The sequence below is a fragment of the Penicillium cinerascens genome (assembly GCF_028974065.1).
Source record: "Penicillium cinerascens strain IBT 15544 chromosome Unknown contig_9_segment0_segment0, whole genome shotgun sequence".
Lineage (NCBI taxonomy): Eukaryota > Fungi > Ascomycota > Eurotiomycetes > Eurotiales > Aspergillaceae > Penicillium > Penicillium cinerascens.
In genome coordinates this window covers 2,139,140-2,157,378 of record NW_026695296.1, presented here as the reverse complement: position 1 = coordinate 2,157,378, position 18,239 = coordinate 2,139,140, and the positions used below count along the sequence as shown (strand labels likewise).

The 18,239-nt window shown below is 49.9% G+C and overlaps 6 protein-coding genes across 6 annotated transcripts; 2 read left to right on the top strand and 4 right to left on the bottom strand.

Annotated features, from left to right (window-relative positions):
* Nucleotides 1-906: 906 nt before the first annotated feature.
* On the bottom strand, nucleotides 907-1,974 carry N7498_007657 (uncharacterized protein; the record flags this gene model as incomplete). The annotated part of the gene is made up of 1 exon (XM_058454719.1): nucleotides 907-1,974. The coding sequence occupies one exon, from the start codon at nucleotides 1,972-1,974 to the stop codon at nucleotides 907-909; it is 1,068 nt and encodes a 355-aa protein (XP_058306968.1).
* A 1,877-nt stretch (nucleotides 1,975-3,851) lies between these two features.
* N7498_007656 (putative acid phosphatase) lies at nucleotides 3,852-5,154 on the top strand (the record flags this gene model as incomplete). Its single annotated transcript, XM_058454718.1, is given in 3 exon segments — nucleotides 3,852-4,043; nucleotides 4,098-4,613; nucleotides 4,627-5,154. 3 exon segments carry the CDS (start codon nucleotides 3,852-3,854, stop codon nucleotides 5,152-5,154), a joined length of 1,236 nt encoding a protein of 411 aa, XP_058306967.1.
* Nucleotides 5,155-5,490: 336 nt separating this feature from the next.
* On the bottom strand, nucleotides 5,491-7,293 carry N7498_007655 (MFS transporter; the record flags this gene model as incomplete). Its single annotated transcript, XM_058454717.1, has 1 exon — nucleotides 5,491-7,293. One exon carries the CDS (start codon nucleotides 7,291-7,293, stop codon nucleotides 5,491-5,493), a length of 1,803 nt encoding a protein of 600 aa, XP_058306966.1.
* A 3,343-nt stretch (nucleotides 7,294-10,636) lies between these two features.
* N7498_007654 (VOC family protein) lies at nucleotides 10,637-11,416 on the bottom strand (the record flags this gene model as incomplete). The annotated part of the gene is made up of 1 exon (XM_058454716.1): nucleotides 10,637-11,416. One exon carries the CDS (start codon nucleotides 11,414-11,416, stop codon nucleotides 10,637-10,639), a length of 780 nt encoding a protein of 259 aa, XP_058306965.1.
* A 414-nt stretch (nucleotides 11,417-11,830) lies between these two features.
* On the bottom strand, nucleotides 11,831-12,827 carry N7498_007653 (serine/threonine protein kinase; the record flags this gene model as incomplete). The annotated part of the gene is made up of 2 exons (XM_058454715.1): nucleotides 11,831-12,534; nucleotides 12,590-12,827. Coding segments are annotated over 2 exons (942 nt in total), but the record flags the coding sequence as incomplete, so codon positions are not given.
* A 631-nt stretch (nucleotides 12,828-13,458) lies between these two features.
* N7498_007652 (uncharacterized protein) lies at nucleotides 13,459-17,923 on the top strand (the record flags this gene model as incomplete). The annotated part of the gene is made up of 3 exons (XM_058454714.1): nucleotides 13,459-13,993; nucleotides 14,042-16,501; nucleotides 16,548-17,923. The coding sequence occupies 3 exons, from the start codon at nucleotides 13,459-13,461 to the stop codon at nucleotides 17,921-17,923; spliced, it is 4,371 nt and encodes a 1,456-aa protein (XP_058306963.1).
* Between the last annotated feature and the right edge of the window lie 316 nt (nucleotides 17,924-18,239).

Here is an 18,239-nt window from a genome sequence, read left to right as displayed (position 1 = left end):
CATTCTCTACCTAGTCTTGATTTAAACTGCCCAGCCGAAACGCATGGGCCTCGGCACTGAAAAGAATTGCTTGAAATATCCAAAGTTCATAGCCCCCCGAGGTCGGCAGATCGTGTTATATATCTTGCCAATTGTACCATTTGACCCTATCACCACCGCCCTATCTTTCCACAGTGCACAATCACTCCTCATGGGCCACATCTACATAGGCTACGATAAGCTTGTGGCTTACAACGCATGAAGATCCTCACCTGTTAAGACCCTTCCCGTGGGGGCCAAATGATCCTAGTAGAAAACCACGTGGGAACGAGGCTGGGACTCAAACAATCCCCTGTTTCCTTGCCGAGGATACGACTTTGATCTGAAGTCAAGGCAAGCCTGTCTACTGTGTCAAACCTAGGTCCGTACGTTGACTAACTCCCGATTCTCAAATGCGGCTACAGACTCCCAACCCACCAAGATGTACAGCCCCAGCTCCGGCCCACACCCGCCTCAAAATAATACAGATACACTCAAAGAAATCGCACCGCAAGATCGTAGACACCGAGGTCACTGTGGTTTACAGGTCAGCTATAGGGACTGCACGCTGTATTTCGAGCTAGAGCCCTAATCTGACAAAGCGGTAGCGATGTATTGCGTCGCCAATTGCGCACCGTGGTCAATACGCTGTCATTTCAGATGGTTGTGTTCTTAAGATAAAGATGGAATTATTGACAAAATGACCAACATGATACGAAAAAGAGCTCGGGGGTGTTTCACAGACCTACTGGATCATGACATTGTTCCGAGGAATAGCATTCAAATTCGATATGGACCTATTGAGAACTTCACCACCACAGAGCTAAATCCATACTCAAGGGCTTTCCGTGTATTCCCCCCTCTCATGACCAGCGACAAAATCATATCCTAAGAAAACACCTCCATCACAAAGTTCAAGGTCTCGACCAAGAGCCCCTTAGTGGGCATACCCCCTTCCCTCATCACATTTTGGAAAATAGCATCACAGATATCATCGGACACAGCCCGGGGCCCGTTCTCAGCAAACATGGTGACATGCCCGGGTGTCGGGAAGGCGTCGATGGGATCTCCCCATAGTGGAATCCGCTGGGTTACAAAGATGAAGACGGTCATTCTTGCTATTGGGGAAACTGGATCGAGGTATCGGATGTTACGGATGAGCCACTGGATATCATCCATGAGAGCCAGGATGTATCCGCACATTTCACGGCGCTGCTCGCTGTTGGGTTCGTTCGAGCCTTGGCGTGATTGGTGCTTTGTGTTATTCTGCGAAGATTCCTGGTCCTGGGTTCCGCGACCAGACTTGAAAGTCTCGATAAGGGAATCGATATCGTCGTTCTTGCCTTCTTCATCTACTTGGAGGACCCTTGCCCACAAAACTTTGTGTATCGGGCTCGGGTGCAAGGCGAGGATATGCGCCCACATTCGAGTCGCCGTCGGTGCTCGGGAAGAATCAAATTCGGCCATAGTACCAGACCCTGGGGGAGAATCTGAATCTGATGGAGGATCGGAGTCACTTGGAGAACGCGACCGAAGGCCTCGTGGTGGCACTGTTTCCTCAAGGTACCGGTTCACCCGCCGGTACTGCTGACGGCCATTTGGTCCCTGAGAACTGCCAGATGCATGAGAGCTGTCTGATCCGTTAGATCCGCGAGAGCCGTGGGATATGTGAGATTTGACGAGTTCCAGGTAGCTGGTAAACTCCTGGATAACCCATGCATGAGCTTCCCATGAAGTTAGTCTCTCTGGCTCCGATGGGCTCCAGGGACAATACATATCACTGCTGCGGTGGGTGGGAAAGGGAACATGGTTGTCGTCGACGATGCGCCAACCAACTGCTTGCATCACTCGACAGTGAGGAATCCTCCCTTGTATCCATTCTTCTTGTTCATTGTCATCTTCGGATATCGTGGCCAACTGAGATGGTTGAAGACGTCTGAAAGCGTGGCTTGGCATGTTTCACCGGGATGAGGAGGACAGTTCGATGATAGTGGTAGTTTAGATAACTTGACGCGTCGAGACTGTATTCAGGATTTCACTCACGAGATGGAACGGTTGAGTCGAAAGGTAACAACAGGTGGGGGATGTAAAGGAAGCGGTTCAGCAAAAGAAGATGAAAGGAAGATAGACACAAATTAAGACGCGTGACAAAGTCTTTGATGAGGCTTGTCATGCGAGTTTGTTGTGAAGCAAGATGGTGGAGATGTAGGATGCTCAAATTTCGAGTAGAGCCATAGGCATGAGGGTTCACATCGATAACTTTGCGGCACTCGAAGTTACCCTTTTCCATGAGGTATGAATATAATTCCCAGTAAAGCACTACCCTTTGCTACAATATTTACTCTTATTCGAGTGCATAGTTTATTCACCACCTCAAAGTTCAGATACCCATCACCGACGACCAAGGATACTACTCATGGGAGGAATGCACTGAACTCACTGAACCCTTAGCTCTCGACAATGCAGATTCATATGCTCTGTGGGTAAGTTCCCAACGAGAGGTCTATAAAATGTCCAACGGTTTCTAACAGAGAACCAGATACTTTTTTTATCACGTGCAGAGCAGCAATTATCAAGAATGACGACACGTTAGACTGGGCTGAAGACGAGTTGTTAGCGAAAAAACGAACTTTATGGACTTGGATTCCCTGATTGTTTATCCTAGGAGTGCAACGTATTCGGCATGGTCTGGCATCTGTATACTGTACTACATACACGCCGTGGCACGAAGAATATTGTGTGGCTTACCTGCGATCCATTCCTGTCCCTTTTTGCCGAGCCTCTGAAGCTAGCCGTACTTGTACTGCTCTCCGTCGGCCGCAAGGGTAGAGGTGGAAGAGAAATCCGAAAATGGGAATGTGCTCCGGGGACTAGACATGGGATGGGTCAACGTTAGTGGCACTTGAGTGGGAACGTGAGTTATTCTTGCTGCGTTAGCGTAAGCTGGGTTAGTTGAGTGCCGGATGATGTGATATATGATAGAGAGTCAATGCCGCGAGCCATTGTTGATTAAATAACAATTCAAGACGCATGATTACGGAGAGTAACAAAGGGGACCGAGTTAGACCGTTTCATTTCGAGCACCAAATAAACAAAGAGATAACAAAGAATGGTCGAGTACCAGTTCAAAGAGTTGAACGAAGGTTGAATTCTATTCTATGGGGCTACAACTACATAATTATTTGTCGGATCTAGACCGACAATGACGCTAAATCTTGCCAAGTAGGACGTCAACCATGTTCCCCATTCGACATGTTCCATTCGCCACTCGATCTTCTATGCTTGTTCTGGAATGCGTTCTAGCCACGTATCGGCACTCAGTGTCCGACAGCTCGGGACCTGGCACGCGGGACTTAACCCTACGGGGTTAACCCCAGACAAAGAACCAACCACGGGACAAGTATTATACGATGGCAGGTCTTGGGGAAGCTTGATCGGCCTTTTTTCCCGCATTTCTATACTACTTCTGCCGAAGAAATTCCACTCAATCCGCCAGTCACGGCCGCTGTGGGGAAAACGTGCCAGGTACACGAGACCCACCGTGGATACCCACGAATCGCACCCGATCGTTTACTATTTAGCGTCAACAACTGCGGACGCCTCATCTTCAAACATCGACCACTCAGCCTAGCCTGGAAAGCAACGTGCAGAGCCATGCAGTGTGATATCGCCTCCTGCCTTGGTATACTTGTATCTACTCTCTAAGCGATGGGGCCGGGATCGCAATGTTGGATTCTTCGACGCGGCGGGTTGCGCCGCCCTGGGTATAAGATCGTGTGCATTCCTCCACTGATCGTCCTTTTTCTGCACCGCATCGTCTCTTCAAAGTCACAATGTTCACTAAGAAGTCTCTCGCTGTCTTCATTGGAGCTTTGGCTCTGGCTGCGGCCGAGACCACCACGGTCGAATACCCCACTGATGCGGAGGTCGAGGAGGCCGCTTCTACGGTGGTGCCCTTGTCTCCTACTTCCAACGTCCGGGGTCTGGCCTTTGACCGCTTCGTACAGGTCTGGATCGAGAACACAGTATGTCTTCTATGGGAAATTGAATTGGTGGAGCATCGCTAATATAAATTACAGAACTTCCAGACCACTGCCGACGATGCGAACTTTGCCAAGCTCGCAAAGGAGGGCATTCTGTTGACCAACTACTATGCCACCACTCACCCCTCGGAGCCTAACTACTGTGCTTCCGCCGCCGGTGATAACTTCGGCATGGATAACGACAACTGGCATCAGATCCCCGCCGATATCTCCACCATTGCCGATCTCTTCGACTCCCGCGGTGTCTCCTGGGGCGAGTACATGCAGGACATGCCCTACGCCGGCTACCAGGGCTTCGTCTGGCCCGATTCGGGAGCCAACGAATACGTGCGCAAGCACAACCCCCTCGTGCTCTTCGACTCCGTCACCAACTCCGACGAGCGCCCCCGCCAAATCAAGAACTTCACCGGCTTCTATGAAGACCTGAAGAAGGAGCGTCTGCCTCAGTACATGTTCATTACCCCCAACATGACCAATGATGCCCACAACAGCAACATCGAGGTTGCTGGCAACTTCCTTGCGGACTTCATCCCCCCCCCTCCTGGAGAACGAGTACTTCTCCAAGGACACCCTGATGCTCGTTACCTTTGACGAGACCGACACCTACGACATCCCCAACCGCGTATACAGCTTCCTCGTCGGCGGTGCCATCCCCGAGCACCTGAAGGGAACCACCGACGACACCTTCTACACCCACTACTCCACCATCGCTTCCCTCTCCGCGAACTGGGGTCTTCCCTCCCTCGGTCGCTGGGACTGCGGTGCTAACCTGCTTAAGCTCGTTGCTGAGAAGACTGGCTACGTTAACTGGGAAGTTGACGTCAGCAACCTTTTCATCAACCAGACCTACCCCGGCCCTCTGTCCGATGGCACTTACTCCACCTACAAGGCTGAGTGGCCCATTCCCGCTACTAGCGGCGCTTGCTCTGCTGGCCACGGCATACTGGATACCGTCAAGCGGACTTACTTCGGCAAGGAGCCTAGTCACGACTACTCCAGCCCCGTTCCCTTCGACCGTGCTAGCGGTATCAATGTCGGTGTTAAGTACAGCCGTACTGAGTACGGCTTTACCGAGACTCGCATCACCGAGTAAGCTTTGCTCGCGAGTTAGTTATTGTTATGATGTAAAACTGTTAGTTTAGATTGTATATACAAATTGAAGGGAATATAAATTTTATTTCCTGGGGACTGTCGAACTTCTAGCTTGTAGGAAGTAAGAACATGTGAAGTACTGACGATTACCTAGGTAGTTTAAAAGTATCAACCCACATCAATCTACATAAAACAAAACAGAGCAAAGAATGCAACGCACTTTTGGTATTCAACCACTGGGATATAAACATTACTCATTTACAAATAAAAATGCTATGCAATATGCGAATGCAACGCCAGAGAAACGTCAAAAAGCCGCAGCCAAAACCAAACCCATCTATCCAGCAGCATAAGTACTCTTCTTGCGCAAAAGCTGCCCATACTTCCACAAGAAAATAGGCGCCGGAATGCCGAAAACAAGCGCAATAATTGCCAACACGCTATTTCCCCATCCGTAATGCAGAGATTGATACATATACGGCGCGAAAAGCGGGAACCCGAAACCCGCCAGCGAGCGCAAGAACGAACCAGCCGCCAACGCACTAGCCGCGAAGCGAGTATACGTATCGACCATATACGTCTGCATGCACTGGAACGAGACGATCGTGCCAGTACCGAAGAGGAAAGCACCGATATTGGGCGCGATCCAGTGGCAATGCGCTTGGGCAGTCCAGCCGTAGATGAAGAGGCCAGCTGGAATGAGGACTGCGCCGACGCCCAGCAGGGGGACTCTGAATTCCGGACGGCCGGTGTGATTGTTCTGGGCTTTGAGGCGGCGGTAGATGCGGTCGTTGAGCGGGGCGCAGATCTGGGAACCGGCCCAGAAGCCAAGGCCGAGGGAGATGTAGTTTAGGCCGCCGATGCCGATGGATTCGTTGTAGTATTCTGGGCTGGTCCAGAGGATGGGGAATGTTGAGAGCACCAGGTACATGATTCCGTAGATGTAGGCCATGTAGCATGCTACGCATTGGACGATTGGTTGAGTGAGGAGGAGGCGGAATGGGCGGATTAGGGCCCCGCGCAGGACCTGGGCGAGGGTCTTCTTTTGGAGCTCGGCTTCCGTTTGGTACGAGTCGTCGCCTGTTTCTTTGCGGAGGCGCTTGGCGCGGTCTTTTAAGAGGCGAGGGCCGTAGGTTTCGCGCAGGAAGAAGAGACCCATGCATTGAATCAGGCCGTCTGCGATTGAGGTCGCGTAGAAGACCCAGCGCCAGGTTGTGTTCTCGGCGATGAAGCCGCCTGCGATTGGGCCTAGGGCGGGGCCGAGGAGGGGGGCTAGACTGTAGATTGCGATGCTCTTGCCTCGCTCTTCGGGGCGGAAGCAGTCTGCGAGAACGCCGCCGCCGACGGCGAGTGGTGCACTACCTCCTAGGCCGGCGAAGAAACGGCAGACTATCATCTGCGCTGGTGTTTGCGAGACTGCGCATCCGATGTTGAACACGAGGAAAAACAAGTTGGCGAGTTGGAGGACGATGACTCGTCCGTAGATTTCAGATAGTGGTCCCAGGATGAGGGGGCCCACGGCATATGCGAGGACGAAGATGGAGAGTGTGAGTTGGGACAGGACTTCATCCGTGATGTGCAAATCTGCTGCAATGGAGGATAGAGCAGGTGCAACCATAGACGAAGACACTGGAGAGATAAAGGTGAATAGGGAGACGGTGACAGTCGCTGCCCACTTCTTTTTGTTGGGCCAGTTCTTCGGGTTCTCGGGGTCATCAGGACCATCCCAGTCGACCACCTTCGAGTCTAGTCGAGAACGAGCAGACCGTGCAGACTTGGACTTTTTCAGTTCTTGTGATTGTTGGTTTTTCTCCAAGTCGATATCCCGCTCGTTCACGATGCCGCCTCGCACCTCCTGTACGGGTTCGGTCTCTTCCGGGTAGGACTCACTGGGCCCGTCGTCGTCATCGCTGTCCACGCTGTTGTCACTGTGGTAGACGGAATGGTCGTTCAGATGTGTGCCGGAGTAGACTCGATCCAGGTGAGGTGCAGCGGCGGTGGCGGAGGATGAGGATCTTTGACGTGACCTGATAGATCCTGCAATAGCTTGAACGTGATGCTCGGAGCTACTGTCTGAGCTTGAGCTTGAGGGTGAACGAGACCTGCTCGCACCGGAGCTTTGGTCTTGTTCATGCGACATGGTTGTTGATCATACACCAGTGTCGAGAGATGTTGAAAGACGAAAAAAGATCTATTAGATACACAGGACAAGAGCAGACTATGTGCACGCGACCCTGGAAACAAGAAAAGTTAGCGGGGGTGCTACTTATATACGGAGTTACATCACGGAGAAGAAATCACCGACGCGGAGCGCATAACATGCACCACGGCATTGCACACGGTGATAATCCATTAACACCGTGTGGGTCTCTCCGGCATCCAAGATTTTCAGCATTTTCACTGGCCGATTTCAATGCTTGAACGAGGACTGACCCAGGGCCAGAACAATGAGGCCCCACTCTAGCATAGAATTTGGCAAGAGAAGCGGCCTGAACCGGCATTGCCAGGGCGGGCCACCGCCTTGGCAGGCGTTGCAGAGTGCAAAACTGTGTGAAAACGGGTGAAAAGTGGAGCAGGAACGGACTCCGCGCGCCGGTTCAGGCGTCGTGACTCAGCACTTCGGGTCTTCGGCACGTGGGCACGTGACTGTGTCGCGGAGTTATGAACTTGGTCAAGGCTGACATGTTCATCTTTGATTATTTGCAGCTCTCTCTCTCTCTCTCTCTCTCTCTCGCGGCTCAACGGATGGCAGTGTATTCGAGGACTTTATCGCCGAGCTTCTTCAACACTGCGAAAGGTGGCCGGAACCTAGGTCCGTTATCGTCATGGACAATGCATCGTTCTACGGTTTGGAGAAGTTCATGAACAATGTGTACCGACGCGGTAGTGAAGGTATTTTATTGGTCACCCTATTCGCCTTATTCAAATCTTATTGAAGACTACTTTACCGAGTTCAAAGGCTTTATCAAACGTAATTGGAGCTAAGTGCTATGAACTAGAGCCTGACCAAGGATTTGATGCTTTCCTCGAGTGGTGGTGCATCAAAGTGGTTGGTGCAAAAAAAAAAAAAGCACCAGAGGCCATTATCGGCACGCAGGCTTGGCTATTGAAGAAATTTAATAGAGGGTTTACAGTTGCAGCTTTCACTGCCTTCGTGTTGCTAACAAGAAAACGTGCCATACGTGGGGGCTACAGTAGTAGTAGTAGTAGTAGTAGTAGTAGTAGTAGTAGTAGTAGTAGTAGTAGTAGTAGTAGTAGTAGTAGTAGAAGAAGAATTAAGTTACCTGTCCCCATGCCGATGTTGATTTTACCACTAAACCAAAATTCAAATCCGTACCAAGTATGGTATGTGGTGGACCTGGTGGTTTGTACATATCAACTTCGCGAGGGGTTGGGTAAATGAAATCATCCATCCATACTGTAATGGAGGCTCTAGTTTGTGCCGCTACAGCCAATGAAATGGTTGCCATGAGCGCCCCTGTGGGTGACCTGACCGGCTTGCTGGCAGTCTGTAGTGACTATGACATAGTCAGGACCTGGTCTGCCTGTACAGGATTAGCTTTCTTTGTCTATCCTTGTGTAGGGAAAATTTCTAGCTCTTACCTCCAGAATAAATTCTGTGAGACGAAAGCATCGGAAACAGGTAGAAAGGGCCTTCAAGGCCATGGAATTCGAAGCCCTCAAAGTTTCTGTACTCATGGGGGAAAGTGGAGTGTCCAGCCGTGCCACCGTTTTGGATGTAGTCGCAAGCCGCTGTTGATGCACGATTCACGTCAACAGCGCTGTATTCGACACTACCGCATGACGTTCCATGCTGAGAAGCGCTAACGAGAGCGAGAAGAGAAAGAAAGGCAATAGAAAAGTGCATTCTATGAGATAAGAAGATTTTGATTACTGATACTGTAAACTTTGTGTGTTGGTGAAGCGACCGGTTTCAGAGAAAGCGATTATTTACATCAATGAGGGTATTGCGGGACCAAGACAATATATAAGTACCAAGGTATCCGTGAAATGTGATTTCCTTTCCCTAAGGCCGCGCCTCAACAGCCCCTTGCTTCTTACACATCCCCCTCACAGAAGATCGCCCTTTTGGCACCCTAGCTCGATGCACGTTGCAAATATATCTAACTGATCTGCAATAATTTGCAGAACAACGAGGAGCTAAGAACAACTATGTGTCTTCGTGAACTACAGTACTATGAACTGTAATTTTCTGATTGGCTTACTTATTTTCTATTTCGAAAAACAACCAGTGACCGATTCCAGATGATTTGTAATCTGTTACCCGGTAGTTAACTTAGCATACTCTAAGGAAAGTGCTTTTTTCTAGAACAGGGGGTACCAGTTTCAGAGCGCCAATAAACCCCAATGAGAGTGGAACACTGGGAATGGTATCTCGTAACCTCCGTCAATGAGGCTTATGAAAATGGTATCTTCCAATCGGGAATCAATATAAGGATATCAAAGATTTATTGGACCGATAGTTTAACGATCACTTCGTAACGAACCATGTAGTTAGGGCCCGTGCATATACACCCGCTTTACCCCTTTCCGTCCACCGGGTGGAGAAGCGCGATCCTCTATGTAGTTGCAACGAATGCTCCATCCGAGTCTTTTGCATCGAAAGAAATGGCTGAACCACATTCAGAGCGCTTTTTCGATCATAGTCCAATCAATTTCACTCTCGTCGAAGCGCTTTGTGACATCACGTCGAGAGCGATCGTTGACCAACAATCTTCGCGGTGTTATCGGCCTTTACCCTTCGATTGTGGGAGCTTCTCGCGAAAAACAGAATTAGCTAGCTTCTCTGCGAATAACAACAACTGCCAGTATGCGCCTAAGGCCAATACCAGGTCTTCTTCATTGTCCCTCACCTCAGCCTTGTTGTTGAGGGTGACACGCCATTCTATGCAGTGGTGAATACAACTTGGCGGATCCTCATCGTATATCTTGTCCGCATCCTACTCAGATTCCCAGAGTAGAGGTATAGCAGTCGCTTGAGGTCGGCTTATAGGGCTAGGTGCATCTTCGAGCGAGACCGACGAACTAGAGTCGGACTGTGTAGGAGGTGAATATTGCGATTCCTGTTCCCATAATTCGAGCTCGTGGGGCTGAGGCTTATTACATAGTCATCGTGATAGATCCTCAGGAACAACGGCATCAGAAAGCCGAGTCTTTGACATATTCTTGTCTTGTTCTGGATTTGTTGCAGACTCTATATCTATCAACTGCTTCTAATTGCTTTATTCGACTCAGAAGACGGACTTTTGTTCTTTTTGCGCCTGTCCACTCGACCTCCGTCATCGTAGACTGGTAACTTTGCTTACGATGAAAGAGTTTGATTTCCATAGGATTGATTGTTCCCCTCCTTCAACCCCATTTGCTCGCTCAGTCTACCTGATTCTGAGCTTTCCGTAACCGACACCACCTCTAGCTGACATCTCGCGCGTTGTGTACTATCGCGATTCTTACTTCTTTCCCGGTCAAAAGCTCTCAATCTCAAGAAAAAGCCCAGGCAGGAGCTCAACTTGTCCACTTTTCGATCCTTTGGATACCAGCTTAATGGCGCCCTCTCCACTAGAGAGAGAAACTGCATGCTTCCCGGTCGTCGAGCCGGAAGGGACTTCGTAATTCCAGGCTCCACCAAAGATCGCATCATACACTGGTTTTAGCTTCGATGCCTCTCCAGGAACCTGCACGGACACCGAGGAAACACCTAGCACACCGCTGGGATGTTGAGTAAGATGCGGCTCCACCTGATAAGGAACGCGCCTTGCCCGAGGCGTTCTGTCAAGACACCAAAAAGGTATAGATCCCGGAGGAGCCGCGTCTCCTTGGGCATCGTTAGGTATACAGATCGCCCATTTCAAGATCGTGCCGTCTGGCTTCGTCCGACCTCCGGGAATAGGGTCTGTATAAGAGACCCCGGTATCGGCGGTCTTGAGGCGCTGCTGGACGGCAGCAAAGTCGCTTTCCGAGGGCAATGTGAAAGCCCAGTCAATTATTGTGCCTTCCTTCTCATTTCCCCAGCGGTGGTTGCGGCGTATATCGGGGTCGACATCATCGAAGAAGGCAATGAACTCAAGGTAAGAGCCATCCGCGAGGAGAATCAGCTTGTTTGTCGTGAATCCACCGGCGTGGTTCCCGCCAGGCGCCAGAATAAACTGGTCCCCAATGTGGTTCGACAGTCCAAGGAGATCTTTATGGGAAACGAGGATGACAAAGTGGTCGAGAATGGGGGGCTGTACAGCTTGACCAGACATGGTGAAATTGCTTAATACCTCGGTCTGGTAACAAAATTCAATATAAACAACGTGTAAGTTACCGGGGAAAAGATGTACACATGATGTGGGAGTTGACCCCGCACGAATGTTCCCCGCATAATCATTTATACTTGAGAAGCCACCAAATGGGGGGACATCTGGCTGACAATGCCATCGTAGTCCCATCGAACGCTGTACCGAGCAAATCTGTAGGTGTCTTTGGTCGGACAATCTTCCCTCTGGTTGGAACCAGCAAAAAAAATAAAGAAAAGAAAAGAAAAGAAAAAGAAGCATGCTGAAGTCGGCAGGGTGCCGGGTGATGGACTTGACAGCAATGAAAATAGTCTTAATGTTGGATGGCGTTTGAAGATTGTGCGGAAACAATAAAAGGGATAATTCTGTAGTTCAAATCTATCAAAAGAATTCCTCATGATCCTGAAATGGCCAGCCCCGCTCGATTTTCTCAAGCTCGTCTGCACTACCACCTTCAGAAAACTCCGCCTTAAGGGACTCGTTTCGTTCAACCGCATAGTCGTACTGCTCAGACCGGACCCACCCTTCTTCTGACAGCCCCCCTAGTTCATCACGCCAATGATTGACGAGCTTGTTCAAGTTATACCACATTGGCTCGTTCTCAGTTTGCTCTTTAATTTCCTGCTTCGAAAATGCGATAGAACATTCATGCTGTTCGTCCTTTCCCGGAACGTGCTGCCAGATGTCACGCATGCGCATCAAAGCTCCTCGCAATGTCATGAGGTTGCCTGACCATTGTCGTCCCGCAAAATCGACGAGATGCTGACGTGACAGAATCAGGGGATCTTGTAGAGCTTGGAGATGCACTTTGTTTAGTCCCTCATTGAAGACGCGGTAAAGATAAAAGAGGCTTTGTCGCCGGATGAGCTCGTCAACTTGCGCCTTGTCCTCAGAGCTCATTGTGTCGTAGTCTTCTGGATACTTCGGTGGGACTAAGCCTGTTGAAGGCTCAGGATCAGGGTTCTCGAACAGCCTCGGGTAGCCAGCAGCAAGGAGCAATGGGATAACAATTGTGTGTTGCCAGTCAATAATACATGTGACGTTGAATGTGTCTGGACACACGAAGACGTTGCTGGGAGTAAGGTCTTATAAATTAGCCTCTATAAGTCCAAAGTTCATTAGAGGGTTTGGGAAACCCACCAGGATGGCGAAGGGTAGGTCGGTTCAAAATGTCCCCAGGATCTTTTGGAAGAAGATATGGAGCAATTGCCAGATACTTCTTAAGGAGCTCCCGATAATCCTGGGGGGAATTGACTCCAGGAAAAACGGTGTTATGTGGAAAGTCGCATTCAAGCGGCTTCCCAAATTGCTCGGTTTTTCGCGCTTTCCGCCTTGAACTCGAAGGTTCGAAATTGGCAAAAAGAAACGCCTTAATTATACTAAGCCAGAAGTAGATGATTCGCCGAGACATTACTCTTCATGATGCTCATTTTTACTAATGAAAACATTCGGCCCCCAAGGTATGTTCCCTATTGGTCCTGTGCATGTGTTGTACATGCGCCTAGTACCTCTTCAACTGGTGGTTCGACAAGGGCATTTCCAGGATGTTCAGATTTGCAGGGAAATGACGAACTATAATGGGATTCCTGTGCAAACTGGAAATAATGCTTCCCCATGCCGACTTCCCTCAAAGTTTCAATTAAGTCTCCGCGAAGCTAGTTTCCATAAATCTTCCAATTAAATAAATAAAGTTGAAAGTTGAGCAAGCACCACTTTTGTTCGTTGATTCGGGGCCTGAGAATATGGCTGACGTTATCGATTTATTTGGCTGATTTGGCTAACTTTGGCTGATGAGAGCCACTGGCTTGGCGGACTGGACCCTTTGTTTGCATGATTAGAACCCTAAATAGTTATCATGGATCGCGTTATCCATCATGCTCTCAGCCAAAAAGCCAGGAGCGACAGCAAATGGGGCGGCCGTTGCTTTATCTAATGGGACCCCCGGGGCTTCTGGTTTGTCATTTTGACACTGATTTTTATAATATCTCCCAAGCAGAACACCAGAAAACATGAATGCTGACGACGAGGTCGGTAGCACCTGCAGTCCCAGTGTAGAGAAGAGGGAAGCAGAAGTTCATCAGCTAGCCAGACACCTTACAGGGCAGAGCATCTATTCCACCACGGAGCAAAATCCCTTTGCTGCAGAAGCAGGATCGGCCTTGGACCCCAATGGCGAAAAGTTCAATGCTCGGGCGTGGTGCAAGGCCATGCTGCAGATGCAAACGGACGACAAGCAGGCACATCCGCTGCGAACCCTGGGTGTCGCCTTCAACAACCTCAATGTGCATGCCTTCGGTTCCGACACGGACTACCAGAAAAGTGTCGGCAATGTCTGGTTAGGGGCCCTCGGTCTGGCAAGAAAAGTCCTCGCTCCAAAGCAACACAAGATTCAGATCTTACAAAATCTAGAAGGACTGGTGGAGGCTGGAGAGATGCTGGTGGTTCTTGGACCTCCTGGATCGGGATGCTCGACTTTCTTGAAGACTATCGCTGGAGAAACCTACGGCTTCCATGTCGATCAGTATTCAACACTCAATTTCCAAGGTATGCTTGATTGACTCGAACGTGCGAACATTTGTTGATTACCGTCAGGTGTGAGCGCAAAACAAATGGCCCATGGGTTTAGAGGAGAAGCCATCTACACCGCGGAGGTCGACGTCCACTTCCCCAAACTCACCGTCGAAGATACTCTCTATTTTGCCGCGCGCGCTCGAGCACCACGGCACATTCCTGGAGGGTTGAGCGTAACCCAGTATGCAAGCCACATGCGAGACATGATCATGGCCATGTTCGGTATCAGCCACACAAGGAAAACGATCGTCGGAAATGACTTCATTCGTGGTGTGTCTGGTGGAGAGCGCAAGCGGGTCACTATCGCCGAAGCTTGCCTGAGCAACGCGCCGCTGCAATGTTGGGACAATTCCACCCGTGGTCTTGACAGTGCGAATGCAATCGAGTTCTGCAAGACTTTGCGCATGCAGACAGACATTAATGGCACTACTGCCTGTGTCTCTCTGTACCAAGCTCCTCAGGCCGCCTACGACTATTTCGATAAAGTCCTAGTTCTCTACGAAGGTCGCGAAATATACTTCGGACACAAAGCAGCGGCGAAGCAGTACTTTCTCCATATGGGCTTTGTCTGCCCCGAACGGCAAACCGATGCCGATTTCCTCACTTCTATGACTAGCCACCTCGAGCGTGTCGTGAAAAAAGGGTACGAAGACCGCGTACCTCGTACACCCGAAGAGTTCGCTGCGCGATGGAAAGCCTCTAAAGAGCGAGCACAGCTCATGCAAGACATAGAGAGATATAATGCAAAGTTTGCAGTAGGTGGTAAATATCTGGACAAGTTCAGGGAGTCTCGGCGAGCTCAGCAAGCCAAGGCTCAGCGTGTATCATCACCCTACACTCTTTCCTACGTGCAACAGGTGAAACTATGCCTCTGGCGCGGATGGCAACGGTTGAAGGCTTATCCCAGCGTCACAATCTCTTCGTTATTTGGAAATACTATTATGGCCTTGGTTATCGGAAGTATTTTTTACAACCTCAGGGCCGACACAAGCACTTTCTTTCAGCGCGGTGCTCTTCTCTTCTTTGCCGTTCTCATAAATGCCCTTGGTTGTGGCCTCGAAATGCTGACACTGTACGCCCAACGGGCGATCATAGAGAAGCACTCCCGATATGCTCTCTACCATCCATCTGCCGAAGCATTTGCATCAATGATCACGGATTTGCCCTACAAGATTCTCAACTCCATTACATCGAATTTAGTTCTCTACTTTATGACCAACTTGAGAAGAGAACCCGGTGCTTTCTTTTTCTTTATCTTCACGTCGTTCGTCCTGACTCTCACCATGTCCATGTTCTTCCGGTCTATGGCATCGCTCTCAAGGTCCCTTGTTCAAGTTCTACCCTTCTCCGCCGTTCTGCTTCTCGGTCTCAGCATGTATACTGGATTCGCTATCCCAACAGGGTATATGCTTGGATGGGCTCGCTGGATTGCTTATCTCAACCCTATTAACTATGGGTTTGAGTCTCTTCTGATCAATGAATTCCACAACCGCGACTTCCCGTGCATGAACTTTGTCCCGTCAGGTCCTGGCTACGCGGATCTCGGGCCTACCAACCATGTCTGCTCCACCGTCGGGTCAGTACCCGGACAGCCTTCTGTTAAAGGCGACTCCTACATCGAGTCAGCGTATGGATATACCTTTTCGCATAAGTGGAGAAATATCGGAGTCATATTTGCCTATATGTTCCTGCTCGGCGCTGTCTATCTCGTTGCCACCGACTTTATCACCGAGAAAAAGCCGAAAGGCGAGATCCTTGTTTTTCCTCGCGGACACAAAGCTCTGAAGAAGGGCAGGTCAGGTGAAGATCTTGAAAGGGGCAGTGGTTGCAACGTCTCTGTCAAGAAGACCGATTCAGACGACCTTGTCATGATCGAGCGACAGACCGCAGTCTTCCAGTGGAAGGACGTCTGCTTCGATATCAATGTTGGAAAAGAGAACCATCGCAGAATTCTTGACCATGTTGACGGATGGGTAAAACCAGGGACTTTGTCGGCACTTATGGGGGTCTCTGGTGCTGGAAAAACCACTCTCTTAGATGTCCTGGCTACGCGGACCACTATGGGGGTCATCAGTGGAGAAATGCTCGTCGATGACAACCCGCGTGATGACTCCTTTCAGCGCAAGACCGGCTACGCCCAGCAACAAGATCTGCACTTGGGTACTGCTACAGTGCGAGAGGCGCTTGAATTCTCCGCTCTTCTACGTCAACCTGCTCATGTTCCTCGTCAAGAAAAGGTTGACTACGTGACGGAAGTAATTAAACTTCTTGACATGACTGAATATGCTGACGCTGTAATCGGCATTCCTGGCGAGGGTCTCAATGTCGAGCAACGAAAGCGTCTCACAATCGGGGTCGAGCTTGCGGCCAGACCGGCCCTGCTTCTTTTCTTGGATGAACCCACCTCAGGACTTGATTCTCAGACATCTTGGGCCATTCTTGATCTCCTCGACAAACTGAAGAAGAATGGCCAAGCTATTTGTAAGCTTCTGATCATGCATTCATCAGTGTCACTAACGTGTTCCAGTGTGTACCATCCATCAACCGTCCGCAATGCTGTTCCAGCGCTTCGATCGTCTCCTCTTTCTTCAAGCGGGTGGTCGCACCGTTTACTTTGGAGAAATTGGCCAAAACTCAGAAATCTTGATTGATTACTTCGTCCGCAACGGTGGCTCCCCATGTCCTCCAGCCGCCAATCCCGCCGAATGGATGCTCGACGTGATTGGTGCCGTTCCTGGAAGCCACACCGACATAGATTGGTTCGAGACGTGGACTAATTCCCCGGAGTACGCACGAGTCCGAAAGCACCTCGCCGAGATGAAACACGAACGTTCCCAGCAAGCCAACTTGTCCCTCACCACCTCCGACCAAAAGCACAAATATGAAGCCAGCTACCGTGAATTCGCTACTCCTTTCTGGACTCAGCTCCGCGAAGTCCAAATCCGAGTCTTTCAGCAAATCTGGCGCTCACCAACCTACATCTATTCCAAGACCGCCCTCTGCGTCTTGTCCGCTCTTTTCGTCGGATTCTCTCTCTTCCACACACCCAACACAATCCAAGGACTCCAGAACCAAATGTTCGGCATCTTCATGCTTCTCACTCTTTTCGGTCAACTCATCCAGCAAATCATGCCGCATTTCGTCGCTCAGCGCGCTCTGTATGAAGTCCGCGAACGCCCCTCAAAGACTTACTCCTGGAAAGCTTTCATGATCTCCAACATCGTTGTCGAACTCCCCTGGAACTCGCTCATGTCCGTCCTTATGTTCCTGTGTTGGTACTACCCGATCGGTCTGTATCATAACGCCGAACCGACAGGCGCGGTGACCCTGCGGGGAGCGCAAATGTGGCTGATGATCTGGACCTTCCTCCTGTTCTCATCCACCTTTGCGCATTTCGTAATCTCAGCATTCGATGCCGCCGAGAACGCTGGAAACATGGGCAATCTTCTCTTCTTGCTTTGTCTCCTTTTTTGTGGCGTTCTGGCGACACCAGATCAACTCCCAGGGTTTTGGATCTTCATGTACCGCGTTTCGCCGTTCACATACCTGGTCAGCGGGATGCTGTCTGTGGGTATATCGAACACGGATGTAACCTGCGCAGTCAACGAGTATCTGCACTTTGACCCAGTTAATGCGACTTGCGGAGAATACATGAAATCGTACATGTCGAACATGGGTGGGTATCTTCAAGACGAGATGGCAACTTCTGACTGCAGCTTCTGCCCGATCAAGGAGACGAATGTGTTCCTCAGTCGTGTTTCGTCAAGCTACTCGAATATCTGGAGGAACTTTGGGCTCATGTGGGTGTATATTGTTTTTAATATCTTTGCGGCGTGTTTGTTATACTGGTGGGTTCGTGTTCCGAGGGTCAAGAAGCCAGTCGCTGAGACCGCGCAAGGATAGGTCCCAAGGTGTTTTCCAGTTGTCTTTTTGACTCTATTTCATGCGCATCTAATTGGCTCCGATAGGTCTTCGGTATTTTTCTTCTCTTCATAATTCAATATACTGATTCCCCGTTCAATAGCTATTGGAAAACAGCTGGCGTCTGTCGAAGGGGAATCCAACACTGAGTGGCCGGGTGGCTTTTAAATTATGACGATTCTCCTGGATTCCGTATGTAGAAGCACAGGATACCTAAAAATAATGGATTCCTAGTATCTTGTCTATCCTATTTCGTATTTTTGTTTGGGTCTCAATTCGAAGGAGGCACAAATACTGT